Genomic DNA, 19,042 nt, shown 5'->3' on the forward strand with positions numbered 1-19,042 from the left:
CAGCCTCCCTAGTAGCTGAGACTACAGGCATGGGCCACCACACCCAGCTGATTTTTTGTTTTTGTAGAGATGGGGTTTCGCCATGTTCGCCAGGCTGCCCTCAGGTAATCTACCTGCCTCAGCCTCCCGAAGTGCTGGGATTACAGGTGTGAGCCACTGCACTGAATAGTACTCCATTGCAAGTATGAACCACATTTTCTTTATCCATTCATCTGTTATTGGACACTCAGGTTGCTTCCAAATCTTAGCTATTGTAAGCAGTGCTGCAACAAACATAGGATAGCAGATATCTCTTCAATATACTGAGTTCCTTTCTTTTGCGTATTTACCCAGCAGTGGGATTCCTGGATCATATGGTAGCTCAATTTTTAGTTTTTTGAGGAACCTCCAACTGTTTTCCATAGTGGTTGTACTAGTTTACATTCCCACTAACAATGTACAAGGGTTCCCTTTGCTCCACATCCTCTCCAGCATTTGTTATTGCCTGTCTTTTGGATATAAGCCATTTAACTGGGGTAAGATGATAGCTCTTTGTAGTTTTGATTTGCCTTCTCTGATGATCAGTGATGTCGAGCACCTTTTCATATGCTTGTTTGCCATTTGTATGTCTTCTTTTGAGAAATGTCTATTCACATCTTTTGTCCATTTTTTGATCGAATTATGAGATTTTTTTCTATAGAGTTGTTTGAGCTCCTTTGTATATTCTGGTTATTAATCCCTTGTCAGAGGAGTAGTTTGTAAATATTTTCTCTTGTTCTGTGGGTCGCCTCTTCACTTTGTTGATTGTATCCTTTGCTGGAGCACAGACCCTTCTGGATGCTACTAGAGCAGCTGGGCTCCCTCCTTCCTTTGAGAGGGTCTCCAGAGGGCCCTATCAATCAAGATCAGCCTAGAAATTGTTGCCAGGGAGTTGGCTCCAGCTGACCGCACCCTCACCTTCCCTCCCAGTGCTCTATGATTTCATAACACAGCCACTCCCACTGTGCACCAGGATCCTTAGCTACTCCATGTCATCATACACCTCTGAGCACTTGCCTTATCCCTGCTTTCTTCTTTGCCTTCTGAAATCTCCTCTAACTTTTGAAGGTGCAGCTCAGGCAACACCTCCCTGACATTGTCACCCCAGCCAGAATGAATCTCCCCATGTTCCCTTAGCACCTCACTCACACCAGCAAAATAGTCATGATTCTGTTCTATCTTATGCAGAATTTGTTGTTGACAGTGAACTGGAAAATTTTTATGTACATATCATGCTGGGTTATTTTAAGAAATTATTCACATGATGGGTAAAACAGCCTAGTACATTAAATTCTTCCATTTTCTTTCCGCTTATAGTTCTCTGCCACTAAATTATGAGCTTCAGAAAGAAAGCAATTTATCCATCTTAGTTTCTCCTAAGAGAAGTGATGCCTTGGCCAGGAGCGGTGGCTCATGCCTTTAATCCCAACCCTTTGGGAGTCCAAGATGGGAGGATCACTTGAGCTCAGGAGTTCGAGACCAGCCTGGGCAACATAGCAAGACCTCATCTCTACTAAAAATTTTAAAAAATTAGCCAGGCATGATGGCACATGCCTGTAGTCCCAGCTACTTGGACGGCTGAGATGGGAAGATTGCTAGAGTCCGGGCGATAGAGGCTACAGTGAGCCCTGATTGCGCCACTGCACTCCAGCCTGGGTGACAGAGTGAGACCCTGTCAGAGAGAGAGAGATAGAGAGAGATTGATTATATCTAAACGATGCAGTGCCTTGCTGATAACAGGTGCCTAATTAACTTTTGTTGATTGAATTAGTGGGTGAGAGGGAGTGAATGAATGACATTAACTCTTCCAATTGTTTGAAATATATTGTGCTAAGAATTAATGTCTAACAGAGATCAGATTTTGTTATAAGGTCAATTTTCAACTGCAGCCCACCAAAATGTCACCACGGTATATTTTCCAATGTGACATTTTGTAATTGAAAGCGTGTGGGTTTGGCTCTCACGTTTGCAGAATATTCAAATGTTGAGTTCTCTGAGATACTGGGAGTTTCAAAAACACGTTTAATGGAAACTGAATTGTGTGATGCCTCAGTGCTCCCTGTTTGAGACAAGTGGTTTTAAGGGAAAGACATCAACTGCACTTTCTACATAGTTACTCTGTTGCTAATTTAATAGGCTTGCATTGAGTCGGATATGCTGGAATAGAAAAAAAAAATCTACATAGTTACTATGTTGCTAAATTAATAGGCTTGCATTCAGTCAGATATCCTAGAATAGAAAAAAAAATAATACATTGAGTTATTAAGAAAAGAGTTTGGGCCGTGCGCGGTGGCTCACATCTGTAATTCCAACACTTTGGGAGGCCGAGGAGGGTGGATCACAAGGTCAGGAGATTGAGAACCTCCTGGCCAACATGGTGAAACCTCGTTTCTACTAAAAATACACAAATTAGCTGGGTGTGGTGGCGTGTGCCTATAATCCCAGCTACTCGGGAGGCTGAGGCAGAATCGCTTGAACCAGGGAGTCAGAGGTTGCAGTGAGCCGAGATCATGCCACTGCACTCCAGCCTGGCAACAAAGCGAGACTCCGTCTCAAAAAAAAAGAGTTTGGTTTCTCAGTTAATTTATGGCCACACTTTCCAAGCCCACACTTTCTCAAAAAGTTTCCTCTGGTCAAAAGCAATAAAATTTATTCTGTGAACTAGGTCATTTTTATTCATGAAGCCTCATATCAACAGTAGCTAGGGGCCGGGCACGGTAGCTCACACCTGTAATCTCAGCACCTTGGGAGGCCAAGGCAGGGAGATCACTTGAGCTCAGGAGTTCAAGACCATCCTTCACAACATGACAAAAACCTGGCTGTACTGAAAATACAAAAATTAGCTGGGCGTGGCGGCGTTCGCCTGTAGTTCCAGGTACTTGGGAGGTGGCAGGATGACCTGAGCCTGGGGGAGGCAGAGGTTGCGGTGAGCCAAGATTACACCACTGCTCTCCAGCCTGAGTGACAGAGCCAGACCCTGTCTCAACAAAAACAAAAGCAAAAACAGCCAGGTGTTTTGTTATTAGCTGGATTGACTGATGTTATAATGCATAGAGGCAGGGGCTTTGGGGTCAGACAGTCTCAGGTAAGCCTATGACCGAGGCCAAATGTCATAACCTCTCTGAGCCTCCCTTTTATCATCTGTGAACAGGGAGATTACCCTACTCTTATAGATGGTTGAGCAAAGTGAAGGGAGTAATTTACCCTTCAGAATGTCTCACACAGACCAGGCACCATGGCGCATGCCTATAATCCCAGCACTTTAGGAGCCAAGATGGGAAGATCATTTGAGCCCAGGAGTTTGAGACCAGCCTGGGCAACATAGCGAGACCCGTGTCTCTAAAAAAAAATATATTTAAAAATTAGCTTGGCATGGTGGTGCATGCCTGTAGTCCCAGCTACTTGGGGGGGCTAAGGTGGGAGGATCTCTTGTGCCCAGGAGTTCGAGGCTGCAGTGAGCAATGATCACGCCACTGCTCTCTAGTCTTTCTTTTGTCTAGCCCTTTTTTGTCTTAAAAAAAAAAAAAAAAAGACCCTGTTTGAATGCTGGATCATCTCAGTGGGTAGAGGGTGTCAGGACTCTGGCCCAGCCCTCTCTAGTCAACCAAGGCCAGTAGGGCCAGGTCTACACCCCTGTAGAGGAATGGGGAAGTATCTGAGAATGGGGAAGAATGAAGTGTAGAGCAGACACCCCAGAAGATACTTCCTGCACCAACCCCACCCCACCCGTGGTAGTACCTCAGTTGCCTGAAGACAGGATAATGACCTGTCTCTGTCTTCTAGGAGCTACCTCCTAGGACTCTGGGGATGAAACTAGATGGTTCTACAGCACCAGCTGAGAGCCTGCACATAGCAAGTGCCCAGTACTTGATAATGCTTACAGGGCAAGGACGGCCTCTAATTGATCTTTGTGTGCCCTTGTGCCCAGTGGAGGGTCTGGCACACGGTAGGTGTACCATGAATGTTCATAGCACAAATGCATCAATGGCAACCATCTCCCTCTTTCATTTACTCTTTCCTTCTAATAATACAGCCAACATTCTATTAGCTCTATGGGCAGCCAGAGCGCGCTGCCAACTCACCATCCTGGGCTCGGTGCCTGATTCTCCACACTATTCCTGCCCTGTGCTGCTGAGCCCATGTGTTTCCCAGAACCTGCACCTGTACTCTGAACCCGCCGGTCGTTCCTCCTTGCCCTGTTCTGTCTCCTTGGATTCAGGCCTCCCCTCCAGCTGTGGGATCTCTCTAGGTCTGTATTTATCACCTCTGGTTGGCACTTCCTATATGCTGTCATCACTGGAGCAGAGGGGCGGGAGAAGCCTCTTGGTCTTCAACCAGATCTAGGATGGAATTTCTGTCCACTGTGGGGCTGGGTAGAGTCGGGCAGCCCAAGCCAGGGCTGCATGAGGAGAGGGCTGCATCCCCAGGGTCTGTCACAGAGTAAGTTTCAGGTGTTACAACTCGCAATAAATCCATGCATTAGGCACAAGCCAGGACTCCTGAGCCAGAGATCTCTCAACCCCAATGCTGGCTCCACTACCAACTTGCTGTGTCCTGGGTAAATCACATGGCTTCTTTTTAAAAAATAAATTGTTTTACTTTGTTTACTGTCCAAAGTACTCATTGTTTATTTATCAAGAGAAAATATTTCTAATTTTTTGTGTGTGAGACGGTGTCTCACTCTGTCGCCCAGACTGGAGTGCAGTCGTGTGATCTCGGCTCACTGCCATCTCCGCCTCCCAGGTTCAAGCGATTCTTGTGCCTCAGACTCCTGAGTAGCTGGGATTACAGGCGTGCGCCATCACACCCAGCTAATTTTTGTATTTTTAGTAGAGACAATTTTACCATGTTGGCCAGGCTGATCTCGACCTCCTGACCTCAAGTGATCCACCTGCCTTGGCCTCCCAAAATTTTGGGATTACAGGAGTGAGCCACCGTGCCGGCCCAAAGAGAAACGATTTCTTAGCCCCTATATTCATGTTTCACAGTTCAGGAACACAGGTCAGTGTTAAATTTCTAGGTAACTCAACCCAGAGAAATTCTTTATATTCCAAAATCACTTTGCACTCTGAACAATAACAGCTGTCCTCATCACCTCTACGTATGCCTTCTTTGTTGGTTCAGCCACAGCAAACTTATAGAGAGCTGCAACGCTCAGGGATACAATGACTGCTCCAACAATGTGAAATCTCAGACACTGGGCCAGAAGGCCACACATCTGAGTTTTGTCAAAGCACTGGAAGCCGTGGTAGTTGTCCTTGATAGGTATGTCACCCTCAACACCAGTGTCTTTCCTGGATCACTTTTCTGTTTTTTTTCTTAATTGTTATTTTAAAAATCACACACATAACATAAAATTTACCATCTTCACCATTTTTAGTATACAGTACGGTATTATAAGCACTATTTGTTGTATAGTGAAGCTCCAGAACTACTACATCCTGCAAACTGAAACTCCAAACACACTAAACAACATCCTTTTTTTCCTTCCCCCAGCCCTTGGCAACCACCATTCCTCTTTTTCTGTTTCTCTTTTTTTTCTCCTCTTGAGACAGAGTCTCGCTCTGTTGCCCAGGCTGGAGTGCAGTGATGCAATCTCAGCTCACTGCAACCTCTGCCTCCCGAGTTGAAGTGATTCTCCTGCCTTAGCCTCCCAAGTAGCTGGGATTACAGGGGCTCGCAACCACACTCGGGTAATTTTTTATATTTTTGGTAGAGATGGGGTTTCACCATGTTGGCCAGGCTGGTCTTGAACTCCTGACCTCAAGTGATCCACCCACCTTGGCCTCCCAAAGTGCTGGGATTACAGGCATGAGTCACCATGCCCAGACCCTCTTTCTGTTTCTAGGAGGTTGACTACTTTAGATGTTTCATATGACAGGAATCATGTAGTATCTGACCTTTTGTGACTGGCTTATTTCACTTAGCATAATGTCTTCTAGCCTCATTCATGTTGCAGCATATAACAGGATTTCCTCCTTTTTTAAGGCTGCATAATATTCCACTCTGTGGATACGGCATATTTTTTCCCATTCATCTGTCAATGGACATCTAGGTTGCTTCCACCTCTTGGCTATTGTGAATAATGCTACAGTGAACATGGGTTAAAATACATCACTTCTGGAGCCTCAGTTTCCTCATCGGTAAAATGGGGATAATCATGCCTGCCCCATTGTTGCTGGCACACGAAGGAAGCCTGATAAATCATGCTTCTAGCACCTTTCACTTTTCCTTCAAGGCACTTCTCCCCACCATAATGATGCCCTTGTTTATGTTATGATTCATTTCATTCTCTTTGTTCCTCATGAGGATGTAAGCTCCAGACCTGCCTCATTCATCCCTGTGTGTCCAGTGTGAGAAACAGTACTTGGTACAAAGTCAGCACTCAATGGAGTACTTGTTGCAAAATAAATAGGGGGATTTTGATGGAGTGTTTGGGCTAAGTGTTGCGTGACTGTGAGGTTTGCTGACTCTGGGGTCACACACATCTGAGTTCTGCTTTCAGATCCACCCCTTAACCTCTCTGTGCCTCAATTTCCTCCTCTGTAAAAAGACCATGGCGCATGGTTGTACATGTTAATAATAGTAATAAATATTAATCATACTGTATGTAAAGCGTTTTGTGCAGCATGCGTCACACAGAAAGGACTTGGGAAACAGGGTCCATGAAGAGGAATGACACATGAATGGTGCTGTCGCTGTTCTGAGATACAAATTTTGTTCTGAGATACAATACCGTTTATGTAAAAAATACACATACCAATTAACAAAACAGGTTTTTAGCAGAAAGATCTACAGACAGAAGGATGCACACAAAACACATTTAAATGATGTTCTGGAGAGAGGGAACAGGGAGCAAGGAGAGATGATAAAAGGTAACAAACTGGGGGATAGGGGGTGCTCCAGGCTCCCAATAAGAATGACAATCAGGGCTGGACACGGTGGTTCATACCTGTAATCCCAGCACTTTGGGAGGCCAAGGCAGGCAGATTACTTGAGGTCAGAAGTTCGAGACCAGGCTAGCCAACATAGTGAAACCCCGTCTCTACTAAAAACAAACAAACAAACAAAAAAATAGCTGAGCATGGTAGCACATGCCTGTAGTCCCAGCTACTCGGGAGGCTGAGGTTGCAGTGAACCGAGATCGAGCCACTGCACTCCAGCCTGGGCGATAGAATGAGACTCCATCTCAAAAAAAAAAAAAAAAAATGTGAATTAAAGTATGTATTCAGTATAATATAGTTTTGGGTTGTTTTTTTTTGTTTTGTTTTGTTTTGAGACAGGGTCGCACTTTGTCACCCAGGCTGGAGAGCTGTGGCACGATTATGGCTCACTGCAGCCTCAAATTCCTAGGCTCAAGCGATCCTCCCACCTCAGCCTCCTGGGTAGCTGGGACTATAGGCATGCACCACCACACCCAGCTAATTTTTAAAGTTTTTGTGAAGATGGGATCTTGCTATGCTGCCCAGACTAGTCTGGAACTCCTGGTCTCAAGAAATCCTCTGTCTCCCAATGTGCTGAGATGACAGGTGTGAGCCACCTTGCCTGGCCTAATATATAAACTGCATGTTCAGTATAAAACCCAAGCATTTGACAATGTCAGAAGGACCTTCTCCACTAGGTGGGAAGTGGTGGGGATGGGATCTTTGGCTGAGAGGGGAGTGGTCTTCATGGGCCTAAGTCTGCATTTCTGGTTTCTTTCAGGGTGGCAGCACGCAAAGGGCGTCCCTGTCCCTCAAGGGGTCATGGCCTCCATGTTGCTCGCCCAGCGCCTGGCCTGCAGCTTCCAGCACAGCTACCGCCTGCTGGTGCCTGGTAAGCCCCGGGGGTCTTGATGAGAACTGGTACTAATGGAAGACACCATCCAGACTAGGGATTCCTGGGCTGGAAGAGCCCTTGGGGATAAAGGGACCAGCCAGTGAGTGTTTCTGGGACTGTCCCACTGTATTACTCTGTTCTCATGCTGCTAATAAAGACACACCCGAGACTGGGTATTTTATGAAGAAAAAGAGGTTTAACGGTCTCACAGTTTCACATGGCTGGGGAGGCCTCACAATCATGGCAGAAGGTGAAGGAGGAACAAAGGCACATCTTACATGGTGACAGGCAAGAGAGCGTGTGCAGGGGAACTGCCCTTTGTAAAACCATCAGATAGTGTGAGACTTACTCAACTGACTATCATGAGAACAGCATGGGAAAGACCCACCCCCAGGATTCAATTACCTCCCACTGGGTCCCTCCCACGACATGTGGGAATTACGGGAGCTACGATTCAAGATGAGATTTGAATGAGGACACAGCCAAACCACATCACCCACTATCCATAAAACTATCACCATCGCCACCTCCTTTCCCTCTCCCATCTCTGTTGTATGATCCTGTCCCAAGTGCCTCAGTCTGACGGGATTGGATCCACCCTGGAGCCACTCTGCCTGCAGGTAGGCAATGGCCTCCACAGCCAGACGGTCCCAGGCCATCTCTGCAGGGACCGCTGGGGACAACACACACCTGGGGTTGCTGCTAAGGAACAAAGAAAGCCATAAACGACTCTGAAATTGACCTAAAGGCCAGCTGTGCTTCAAGGTCACTGGATCACTGGATGGGTGGCACCATCTTAGGAATGTCTCACCCCCACTCTGCCCCACACCCGTAGCCACTTGCACTGGCTCCTTCTTCCTTCTGTTTGACCTCTTTGAGATCTGCCTCCCAATAGTCCCATGAGGCAGGCTCAAGTGAATCCTATTTTATAGGTGAGAGAACTGAGGCTTAGAGAAGCAAAGCCATTTGCCCAAGGTCACACAGCCACTTGCAAGCAACTCTGTCCGGCTCCAGTGCTAAGTACTCCTCCATGTGCCTCCATGTGGCTCTGGAGACAGAGCCGCCAGCAGGAGCCTCCCTTCAGATGCCCCGAGATTGGCCTCCTGCAGAGATATAAACTGCCTGGCTCGGGCCTGGCCATGAAATAGGTTTAGAAAGACCAATGAGCCTCCAGTCTGTCCCCACCTCTCTCAGAGCACCTGTGCTTATCATCACAGTGTCCCTTGTTGTCAGGTCTTACTGCCTTCTGAAGACAAACTGCTAGCCGTGTCCTTGGTCTGCATGTTGAATGCCGGTGTGTATGTCCTGGGTGGGATAAACAGTAGGAGTGTTCGCCCCTCCCCAAGGAGTACTAGCAGGCTTTATTTTAAAATAAACGTCTTGGCTGGGTGCAGTGGCTCACAACTGTAATCCCAGCACTTTGGGAGGCGAGGTGGGCAGATCACCTGAGGTCAGGAGTTTGAGACCAGCCTGGCCAACATGGTGAAACCCTGTCTCTACCAAAAATACAAAAATTAGCCAGGCGTGGTGGTGGATGCCTGTAATCCCAACTACTCAGAAGGCTGAGGCAGGAGAATCACTTGAATCCTGGAGGTGGAGATGGCAGTGAGCTGGATCGTGCCGCTGTACTCCAGCCTGGGCAACATCAAGGCTCTGTCTCAAAAAAATAAAAAATAAAGAAATAAATAAACATCTTATTTTTTAATAATTTTAGATTTACAGAGAAGTTACAAAGATATTACGGGGAGACCCCATATGGCCCTCACCAGCTTCCTCCCTTGTTAACATTTTACATCACCAAGATGCAGTTGTCAACACTAAGAAACTAGCTGGCCAGTCGCGGTGGCTCACACCTATAATCCCAGCACTTTGGGAGGCCGAGGCAGGAGGATCACCTGAGGTCAGGAGTTTGAGACCAGCGTGGCCAACATGGTGAAACCTCATCTCTACTAAAAATACAAAAAAAAAAAAATTAGCTGGGTGTGGTGGCAGTCACCTGTAATCCCAGCTACTTGGGAGGCTGAGGCAGAAGAAGCACTTGAACCCAGCAGGCGGAGGTTGCAGTAAGCTGAGATTGAGCCACTGTACTTCAGCCTGGGCGAAAGACCGAGATTCCATATCAAAAAAGAAAGAAAGAAAAAAGGAAGGAAGGAAGGAGAGAGAGAGAGAGAGAGAGAGAGAGAGAGAGAGAGAGAGAGAGAGAGAGAAAGAAAGAAAGAAAAAGAAAGAAAGAAAGAAACTAGCTGACTAGCTGGGCACAGTAGCTCACACCTGTAACCCCAGCACTTTGGGAGGCTGAGGCAGGAGGATTGCTTAAGCCCAGGGGTTTGAGACCAGCCTGGGCAACATAGGGAGACCCTGTCTCTATGAAAAATACAAAACTTAACTGGGCATGGTGACATGTGCTTGTAGTCTCAGCTACTGGAGAGGCTGAAGCGGGAGGATTGCTTGAGCCTGGGAGATCGAGGCTGCAGTGAGCCATGATCATGCCACAGCACTCCAGCCTGGGTGGCCTTGTCTTAAAATAATAATAATAGATAAATAAATTTTTAAAGACACTAAGAAACTGACCTTGGTATGTTACCATTAACCAAACTCTGGTATGTTACCATTAACCAAACTCCAGACTTTTATTTGGCTTTCACTCATTTTTCCTTTAATGTCTTTTTCTGCTCCAGGATCCAATCCAGGTATACACATTGCATTGATTTGTCTCATTTTCCATGGCCTCCTCTGGTCTGTGACGGTTTCTCAGTCTTTTCCTTATTCTTCTTGACCTTGATGGTTTTGCTTTTCCTTTTTTCTTTTGTGTGTGTGTTTGTGTGCGTGTGTGTGTGTGTGTGTGTCTGTGTTTGAGAAGGAGTCTCGCTCTGTTGGCCAGGCTGGAGTGGTGCTGTGGTGCAATCTCGACTCAGCAACCTCCACCTCCCGGATTCAAGTGATCCTCCTGCCTCAGCCTCCCAAGTAGCTGGGATCACAGGCACCTGCCACCATGCCCGGCTAATTTTTATATTTTTTGTAGAGACAGGGTTTTACCGTGTTGGCCAGGCTAGTCTCCAACTCCTGACCTCAAGTGATCCACCCATCTTGGCCTCCCAAAATGTTGGGATTACTGGCGTGAGCCACTGCACCCGGCCGAGGTTTTGCTTTATTTATTTATATATTTATTTATTTATTTATTTATTTATAAGAGAAGCATATTAATGTTTACCCATACTTATGCTAAAATAAATCAGAAAGATGTAGGTATGGAGGGTTCCAAGTCAGAAAGAGAGTCTGGCACAGACGATCCATTCATTCCATAACTAAGGCTGTTGGGCACCTACTGCATGCCAAGTGCTGTGCTGGGTATTGAGGATGTGGCAGTGAAGAAAGAGATGTGGCTCTTGTGGAGCTCTAGCCTGGTGGCACATGTGGCACTATCTTTAAAGGTCATTCTCAAGGACATCTGAGCCTTCCCAAGGAGCTACCATGGGAAGGGCACTAGATCAAGATTCATGTGATTGGGTTACCAGCTTCACCACACATTAACCAAGTGAGCCTAACCGATAGACCTTATCCAAGCCTCGGTTTTCTCATCAGGAAAATGGGTCTAATAATCATATCCTTCCTATTTCACAAATTTCTTGCATTAGAAGAAATGGTTCATATGGGCCAGGCACAGTGGCTCACACCTATAATACCAACATTTTGGGAGGCTGAGGCGGGTGGATCACCTGAGGTCAGGAGTTCAGGACCAGCCTGGCCAACATGATGAAACCTCGTCTCTACTGAAAATACAAAAATTAGCTGTGCGTGGTGGTGTGCACCTGTAATCCCAGCTACTTGGGAGGCTGAGGCAGGAGAATCGCTTAGAACCCAGGAGGCAGAGGTTATGGTTCATGTGAAAGCACTTTATTTGTATTTACAGTAAGGTGGGAAGTGTCCTAACTCCCATTTTACAAGCATGGAAATACAGGCACAATGCAAAAAAAAAAAAAAAATAGGAATGGCTAAATCACAGAGTTCCTTACATTTACCTCTTCTGCATTTTCTTGGCCAGAGCTGAATCTTTTTTGGCACATTTATGATTTAGAAAACCATATGGTGAGATTTTGTCTTTTCCTTTGACTTATTGATTTGGGATATCTAGTAAGCCAGAATATGGTTTTTTAAGAATACTAAAACACAGTGTTGGCAAAGATACAGGAATATGTGTACTCTCATACACTGCTATTAGGCAAGTAGCAACCAGGGGAAGGATTAAAAAATGATAGGAATTACAGCTTACTTTTAACCCATTTAGCCCTCACCACCACTTCTTAAGGTAAAGGAAACTTCAAGTCAGGGAAATTAAGTTGCCAGAGCCACAGAGCTGATAAGCAGCTGAGCCAAGCTTTTGAGCTAAGCCCAGTTGGCTCCAGGACCCGAGCCACTGTATTGGTTATCTGCTGCCACATAACACACACCTCCAAATTTAGCAGATTGGGATCCTATGTTTATTATCTCACAGTTTCTGTGGGTTGGGAATCCAGGGGTGACTTAGCCAGATCCTCTGGCTCAAGGTCTGTCATGAGGGTGTGATGGAGCTGTCAGCTGGGGCTGTGGTCTCATCTGATGGCTCAGCTTGGTGGTTGGAGGATCCACTGGCAGTCCCACTTATGGGGTTGTGGCTGGATTCAGCTTTTTGGAGGCTGTCAGCCAGAAGACACTCTCAGTTCCTTGGTATGTGGACCTCTTCACAGAGCCGCTTACAATGTGGCAACTGCTCCCTCAAAGCAAGAGAGGGTGCCAAAAATGGAAGCCTCAGCCTGCAACCATACCCACAGCATTTTCCTGCTTCTCCATGGTGTCTCCACCAGGTCACTGTGAGGCCATTAAAGTGACGATAGTTAACGATCTGACATGGTGTTCCCAATGGCATCATTTTATGCCTCCCCAAAATGAATAATCTTATGTTGGTAAATAGATACAGAGAGTGGGAGACCGCATCAAAATTGTTATCGCTGGATAGAAAATTAAATGTGTTTTCTTTTTTCCATGTTGCTTATTGGTATCTTCCTCAATAAGCATTTTATCACAAAATAAGTGGGGTGGACAGTTGCAGGAGCAGATAAAAAAATTTTTTTAACAGAAAAGCAGAGCAAACAACTCCAGTTGGACTTAACCTTCATTCTGGCCAGGCTCACGTACAAAGCTTTGGCCGTTTGGGAACACGACATTCGTTTATCACTGTCGGTCTAAAGATCAAGAGAACATTAAAAATGTTTGCTGGCTGCTGTAGTTTGGACTCTGGCTTGGCATGGCCATTGAGGGCTGTGAGCCCCAGAGGGCCAGGCTGGATGGACCATTCACCCACTGTGTCTGGTCTTGTGTGTCAATAACACACTCTTGCCTTCTGGATGTGTTATTTTATTCATGAATGAAAATGCTTGATCATTCAGTATTAATTCAAACTGGTTTTTTGCATCTTTGTGATCATGATCAAAATTTGCCTTTGGGAGAAGTGTGCTGTTTTGCTGCAAATGTTTCATTCAAAGGCTAGCACCAGATGAAATCAAAGATAGCCTCAGTTCCATTCATAGCTTCTAGGAAACAGGTCAGATGGGCAAATTTCCTGCTAACCACTTGCTAGCTTTGTGATCTTGGGCAAATTAATTAACCTCTCTGAGCCTCAGTGTCTTCTTCTGTAATGTAAGAATAATAACATTTACCTCATAGGGGTTTGTGAGAATTAAATGAGATAAGCCACGTAAATTGCTCCAGATGATTCCTGGTTTGTTCACCCTAAGTGCTCAATACACACTTGAATCTGCTTCTATGTCTTCATAGAGGAGATCCAAGAGAAGGTTTACTTGTCCCTTCAATTTTTGTTCTGTTCTCTTGTGGTGTATGGTGTTATATGTCATCATTAAGAGAATATTCATTGTAATAGTATTTGGTTATTTTCCTTTTTAAAAAATGCCAACATTGAGATATAGAAGGAAAAGCAGAAGTATTGGGATTGCAAGAACCTGGGTTCTAATGCTGACTCTTCAACTCACTAGCTATGTGACATCAGGAAAGTCACTTAACATATCTGATCCTCATCTGTAAACTGTGAACAACAATACCTATCTATATTGTTGTATTTAATTGTGGATTAGTTAAAATAAATGGAAGTTTGCCTAAATAGGGCCAGCCTAGCATTTTAGTAAAGACTGAATATGTGTTAATTTCCCCATTTCCCCCCCTTTCTGATAGCGCAGTTGCAAACAAACTTATGGCAAACATGATAGGAACTGATACAGTTCTTGGAACAGACCCATCTGCCTTGCACCTGTCCTCAGCATTCCTGGCTTGTGCCCCATAGCTCCCAGTTGGCCAGTTCTCACCCTTTCTTCACCACCTCTCCCAGCTCCTGTTTCCCCATGGCCTTGACATCCTCATTATTGCAGCTCCACTTGATCCCACGCTCTCCAGTCATTTCTCTCTGGATCCATTTGGCCGCAGCTCCCCCGTGAACTGCTCCCATTCCCAGTATTTCCACACTCCAGTTCCCAAGAAATCTGATTGCTACAATGCAATGTCAAGACACTTTCTGGAGAAAAGAAAGGAGGACGTGTGTGTCCTCATTTAAGAACAGCTTTCTAATTTCTGATTTTTCATTTTCCCCCTTTGCTGGAAACAAAGCAAGATCTGCACTGGTGAAGAGCTATTTTTATCAAAATATGCATCCCTGAAGATCTAGTTGGAATCAATGCTGTCCAGTTATCCTGAGTTCTGGCGAAGGAAAAGATAAATAGTTTAGTGTAAAAAAGTAGGGCCGGGTACGGTGGCTTATGCCTGTAATCCCAGAACTTTGGGGGGCTGAGGCGGGTGGATTGCCTGAGCTCAGAAGTTCGAGACCAGCCTGGGAAACATGGCAAAACCCCTTCTCTGCCAAAAATGCAAAAACTTAGCCGGGCATGGTGGCGCATGCCTGTGATCCCAGCTACTCAGGGGGCTAAGGTGAGAGGATTGCTTGAAACCAGGATGCAGAGGTTGCAGTGAGCCAAGATTGCACCACTGCATTCCAGCCTGGGCGACAGAGTGAGACCCTGTCTCAAAAAAAGCAGCTGGGCACAGTGTTGTGTGCCTGTAGTCCTAGCTACGTGGGAGGCTGAGGCAGGAGGATCGCTTGAGCCCAAGAGTTCAAAGCCAGGCTGGCCAACATAGCGAGACCTCATTTCTTTAAAAAAAAAAAAAAAAAAAAAAGGGGGAGGAGCCAAGATGGCCGAATAGGAAGAGCTCCGGTCTACAGCTCCCAGCGCGAGCGACGCAGAAGACGGGTGATTTCTGCATTTCCATCTGAGGTACCGTGTTCATCTCACTAGGGAGTGCCAGACAGTGGGCGCAGGTCAGTGGGTGAGCGCACCGTGCGCCAGCCGAAGCAGGGGCGAGGCATTGCCTCACTCGGGAAGCGCAAGGGGTCAGGGAGTTCCCTTTCCAGGGGTGACAGACGGCACCTGGGAAATCAGGCCACTCCCACCCGAATACTGTGCTTTTCCGAAGGGCTTAGGAAACAGTGCCACAGGAGAGTATAGCCCGCACCTGGCTCAGAGGGTCCTACGCCCACGGAGTCTCGCTGATCGCTAGCACAGCAGTCTGAGATCAAACAACAAGTCGGCAACGAGGCTGGGGGAGGGGCGCCCGCCATTGCCCAGGCTCGCTTAGGTAAACAAAGCAGCCTGGAAGCTTGAACTGGGTGGAGCCCACCACAGCTCAAGGAGGCCTGCCTGCCTCTGTAGGCTCCACCTCTGGGGGCAGGGCACAGACAGACAAAAAGACAGCAGTAACCTCTGCAGACTTAAATGTCCCTGTCTGACAGCTTTGAGGAGAGCAGTGGTTCTCCCAGCACGCAGCTGGAGATCTGAGAACGGGCAGACTGCCTCCTCAAGTGGGTCCCTGACCCCTGACCCCCGAGCAGCCTAACTGGGAGGCACCCCCCAGCAGGGGCAGACTGACACCTCACACGGCCAGCCAGGTACTCCAACAGACCTGCAGCTGAGGGTCCTGTCTGTTAGAAGGAAAACTAACAGAAAGGACATCCACACCAAAAACCCATCTGTACATCACCATCATCAAAGACCAAAAGTAGATAAAACCACAAAGATGGGGAAAAAACAGAGCAGAAAAACTGGAAACTCTAAAAAGCAGAGTACCTCTCCTCCTCCAAAGGAACGCAGTTCCTCACCAGCAATGGAACAAAGCTGGACGGAGAATGACTTTGACGAGCTGAGAGAAGAATGCTTCAGACGATCAAATTACTCCGAGCTACGAGAGGATATTCAAACCAAAGGCAAAGAAGTTGAAAACTTTGAAAAAAATTTAGAAGAATGTATAACTAGAATAACCAATACAGAGAAGTGCTTAAAGGAGCTGATGGAGCTGAAAACCAAGGCTCGAGAACTACGTGAAGAATGCAGAAGCCTCAGGAGCCGATGTGATCAAATGGAAGAAAGTGTATCAGCCCTGGAAGATGAAATGAATGAAATGAAGCGAGAAGGGAAGTTTAGAGAAAAAAGAATAAAAGAAATGAGCAAAGCCTCCAAGAAATGTGGGACTATGTGAAAAGACCAAATCTACGTCTGATTGGTGTACCTGAAAGTGACGGGGAGAATGGAAACAAGTTGGAAAACACTCTGCAGGATATTATCCAGGAGAACTTCCCCAATCTAGCAAGGCAGGCCAACATTCAGATTCAGGAAATACAGAGAACGCCACAAAGATACTCCTCGAGAAGAGCAACTCCAAGACACATAATTGTCAGATTCACCAAAGTTGAAATGAAGGAAAAAATGTTAAGGGCAGCCAGAGAGAAAGGTCGGGTTACCATCAAAGGGAAGCCCATCAGACTAACAGCGGATCTGTCGGCAGAAACCCTACAAGCCAGAAGAGAGTGGGGGCCAATATTCAACATTCTTAAAGAAAAGAATTTTCAACCCAGAATTTCATATCCAGCCAAACTAAGCTTCATAAGTGAAGGAGAAATAAAATACTTTACAGACAAGCAAATGCTGAGAGATTTTGTCACCACCAGGCCTGCCCTAAAAGAGCTCCTGAAGGAAGCGCTAAACATGGAAAGGCACAACCGGTACCAGCCACTGCAAAATCATGCCAAAATGTAAAGACCATCGAGACTAGGAAGAGGCTGCATCAACTAATGAGCAAAATAACCAGCTAACATCATAATGACAGGATCAAATTCACACATAACAATATTAACTTTAAATGTAAATGGACTAAATGCTCCAATTAAATTTATCCAATGCAAATTGGATAAAGACTCAAGACCCATCAGTGTGCTGTATTCAGGAAACCCATCTCACGTGCAGAGACACACATAGGCTCAAAATAAAAGGATGGAGGAAGATCTACCAAGCAAATGGAAAACAAAAAAAGGCAGGGGTTGCAATCCTAGTCTCTGATAAAACAGACTTTAAACCAACAAAGATCAAAAGAGACAAAGAAGGCCATTACATAATGGTAAAGGGATTAATTCAACAAGAAGAGCTAACTATCCTAAATATATATGCACCCAATACAGGAGCACCCAGATTCATAAAGCAAGTCCTGAGTGACCTACAAAGAGACTTAGACTCCCACACATTAATAATGGGAGACTTTAACACCCCACTATCAACATTAGACAGATCAACGAGACAGAAAGTCAACAAGGATACCCAGGAATTGAACTCAGCTGTGCACCAAGCGGACCTAATAGACATCTACAGAACTCTCCACCCCAAATCAACAGAATATACATTTTTTTCAGCACCACACCACACTTATTCCAAAATTGACCATATACTTGGAAGTAAAGCTCTCCTCAATAAATGTAAAAGAACAGAAATTATAACAAACTATCTCTCAGATCACAGTGCAATCAAGCTAGAACTCAGGATTAAGAATCTCACTCAAAACCGCTCAACTACGTGGAAGCTGAACAACCTGCTCCTGAATGACTACTGGGTACATAACGAAATGAAGGCAGAAATAAAGATGTTCTTTGAAACCAACGAGAACCAAGACACAACATACCAGAATCTCTGGGATGCATTCAAAGCAGTATGTAGAGGGAAATTTATAGCACTAAATGCCCACAAGAGAAAGCAGGAAAGATCCAAAATTGACACCCTAACATCACAATTAAAAGAACTAGAAAAGCAAGAGCAAACACATTCAAAAGCTAGCAGAAGGCAAGAAATAACTAAAATCAGAGCAGAACTGAAGGAAATAGAGACACAAAAAACCCTTCAAAAAATAAATGAATCCAGGAGCTGGTTTTTTGAAAGGATCAACAAAATTGATAGACCACTAGCAAGATTAATAAAGAAAAAAAGAGAGAAGAATCAAATAGATGCAATAAAAAATGATAAAGGGGATATCACCACTAATCCCACAGAAATACAAACTACCATCAGAGAATATTACAAACACCTCTACGCAAATAAACTAGAAAATCTAGAAGAAATGGATAAATTCCTTAACACATACACCCTCCCAAGACTAAACCAGGAAGAAGTTGAATCTCTGAATAGACCAATAACAGGAGCTGAAATTGTGGCGATAATCAATAGCTTACCAAACAAAAAAAGTCCAGGACCAGATGGGTTCACAGCCGAATTCTACCAGAGGTACAAGGAGGAGCTGGTACCATTCCTTCTGAAACTATTCCAATCAATAGAAAAAGAGGGAATCCTCCCTAACTCATTTTATGAGGCCAGCATCATCCTGATACCAAAGCCTGGCAGAGACACAACAAAAAAAGAGAATTTTAGACCAATATCCTTGATGAACATTGATGCAAAAATCCTCAATAAAATACTGTCAAACAGAATCCAGCAGCACATCAAAAAGCTTATCCACCATGATCAAGTGGGCTTCATCCCTGGGATGCAAGGCTGGTTCAATATACGCAAATCAATAAATGTAATCCAGCATATAAACAGAACCAAAGACAAAAACCACATGATTATCTCAATAGATGCAGAAAAGGCCTTTGACAAAATTCAACAACCCTTCATGCTAAAAACTCTCAATAAATTAGGTATTGATGGGACGTATCTCAAAATAATAAGAGCTATTTATGACAAACCCACAGCCAATATCATACTGAATGGGCAAAAACTGGAAGCATTCCCTTTGAAAACTGGCACAAGACAGGGATGCCCTCTCTCACCACTTCTATTCAACATAGTGTTGG

General features: G+C 45.3%; 1 protein-coding gene across 9 annotated transcripts in view; it reads left to right on the forward strand.

Annotated features, from left to right (window-relative positions):
• ABAT (4-aminobutyrate aminotransferase) overlaps positions 1-19,042 on the forward strand; it is a 114,732-nt gene that overhangs the window by 48,981 nt on the left and 46,709 nt on the right. For 8 of the 9 annotated variants that reach the window (XM_054455200.2, XM_054455198.2, XM_054455203.2 and 5 more), the window contains one exon: positions 7,723-7,833. In XM_054455200.2, coding sequence (XP_054311175.1) covers positions 7,764-7,833 — 70 coding nt within the window. In that variant the 5' untranslated portion in view covers positions 7,723-7,763. Of the gene's footprint in view, positions 1-7,722; positions 7,834-15,076; positions 15,150-19,042 lie in introns of those variants that run through there. The other variant, XM_054455204.2, reaches the window with a different exon arrangement.

The sequence above is a fragment of the Pongo pygmaeus genome, chromosome 18 (genome assembly GCF_028885625.2).
Source record: "Pongo pygmaeus isolate AG05252 chromosome 18, NHGRI_mPonPyg2-v2.0_pri, whole genome shotgun sequence".
In the NCBI taxonomy this organism is placed as follows: Eukaryota; Metazoa; Chordata; class Mammalia; order Primates; family Hominidae; genus Pongo; species Pongo pygmaeus.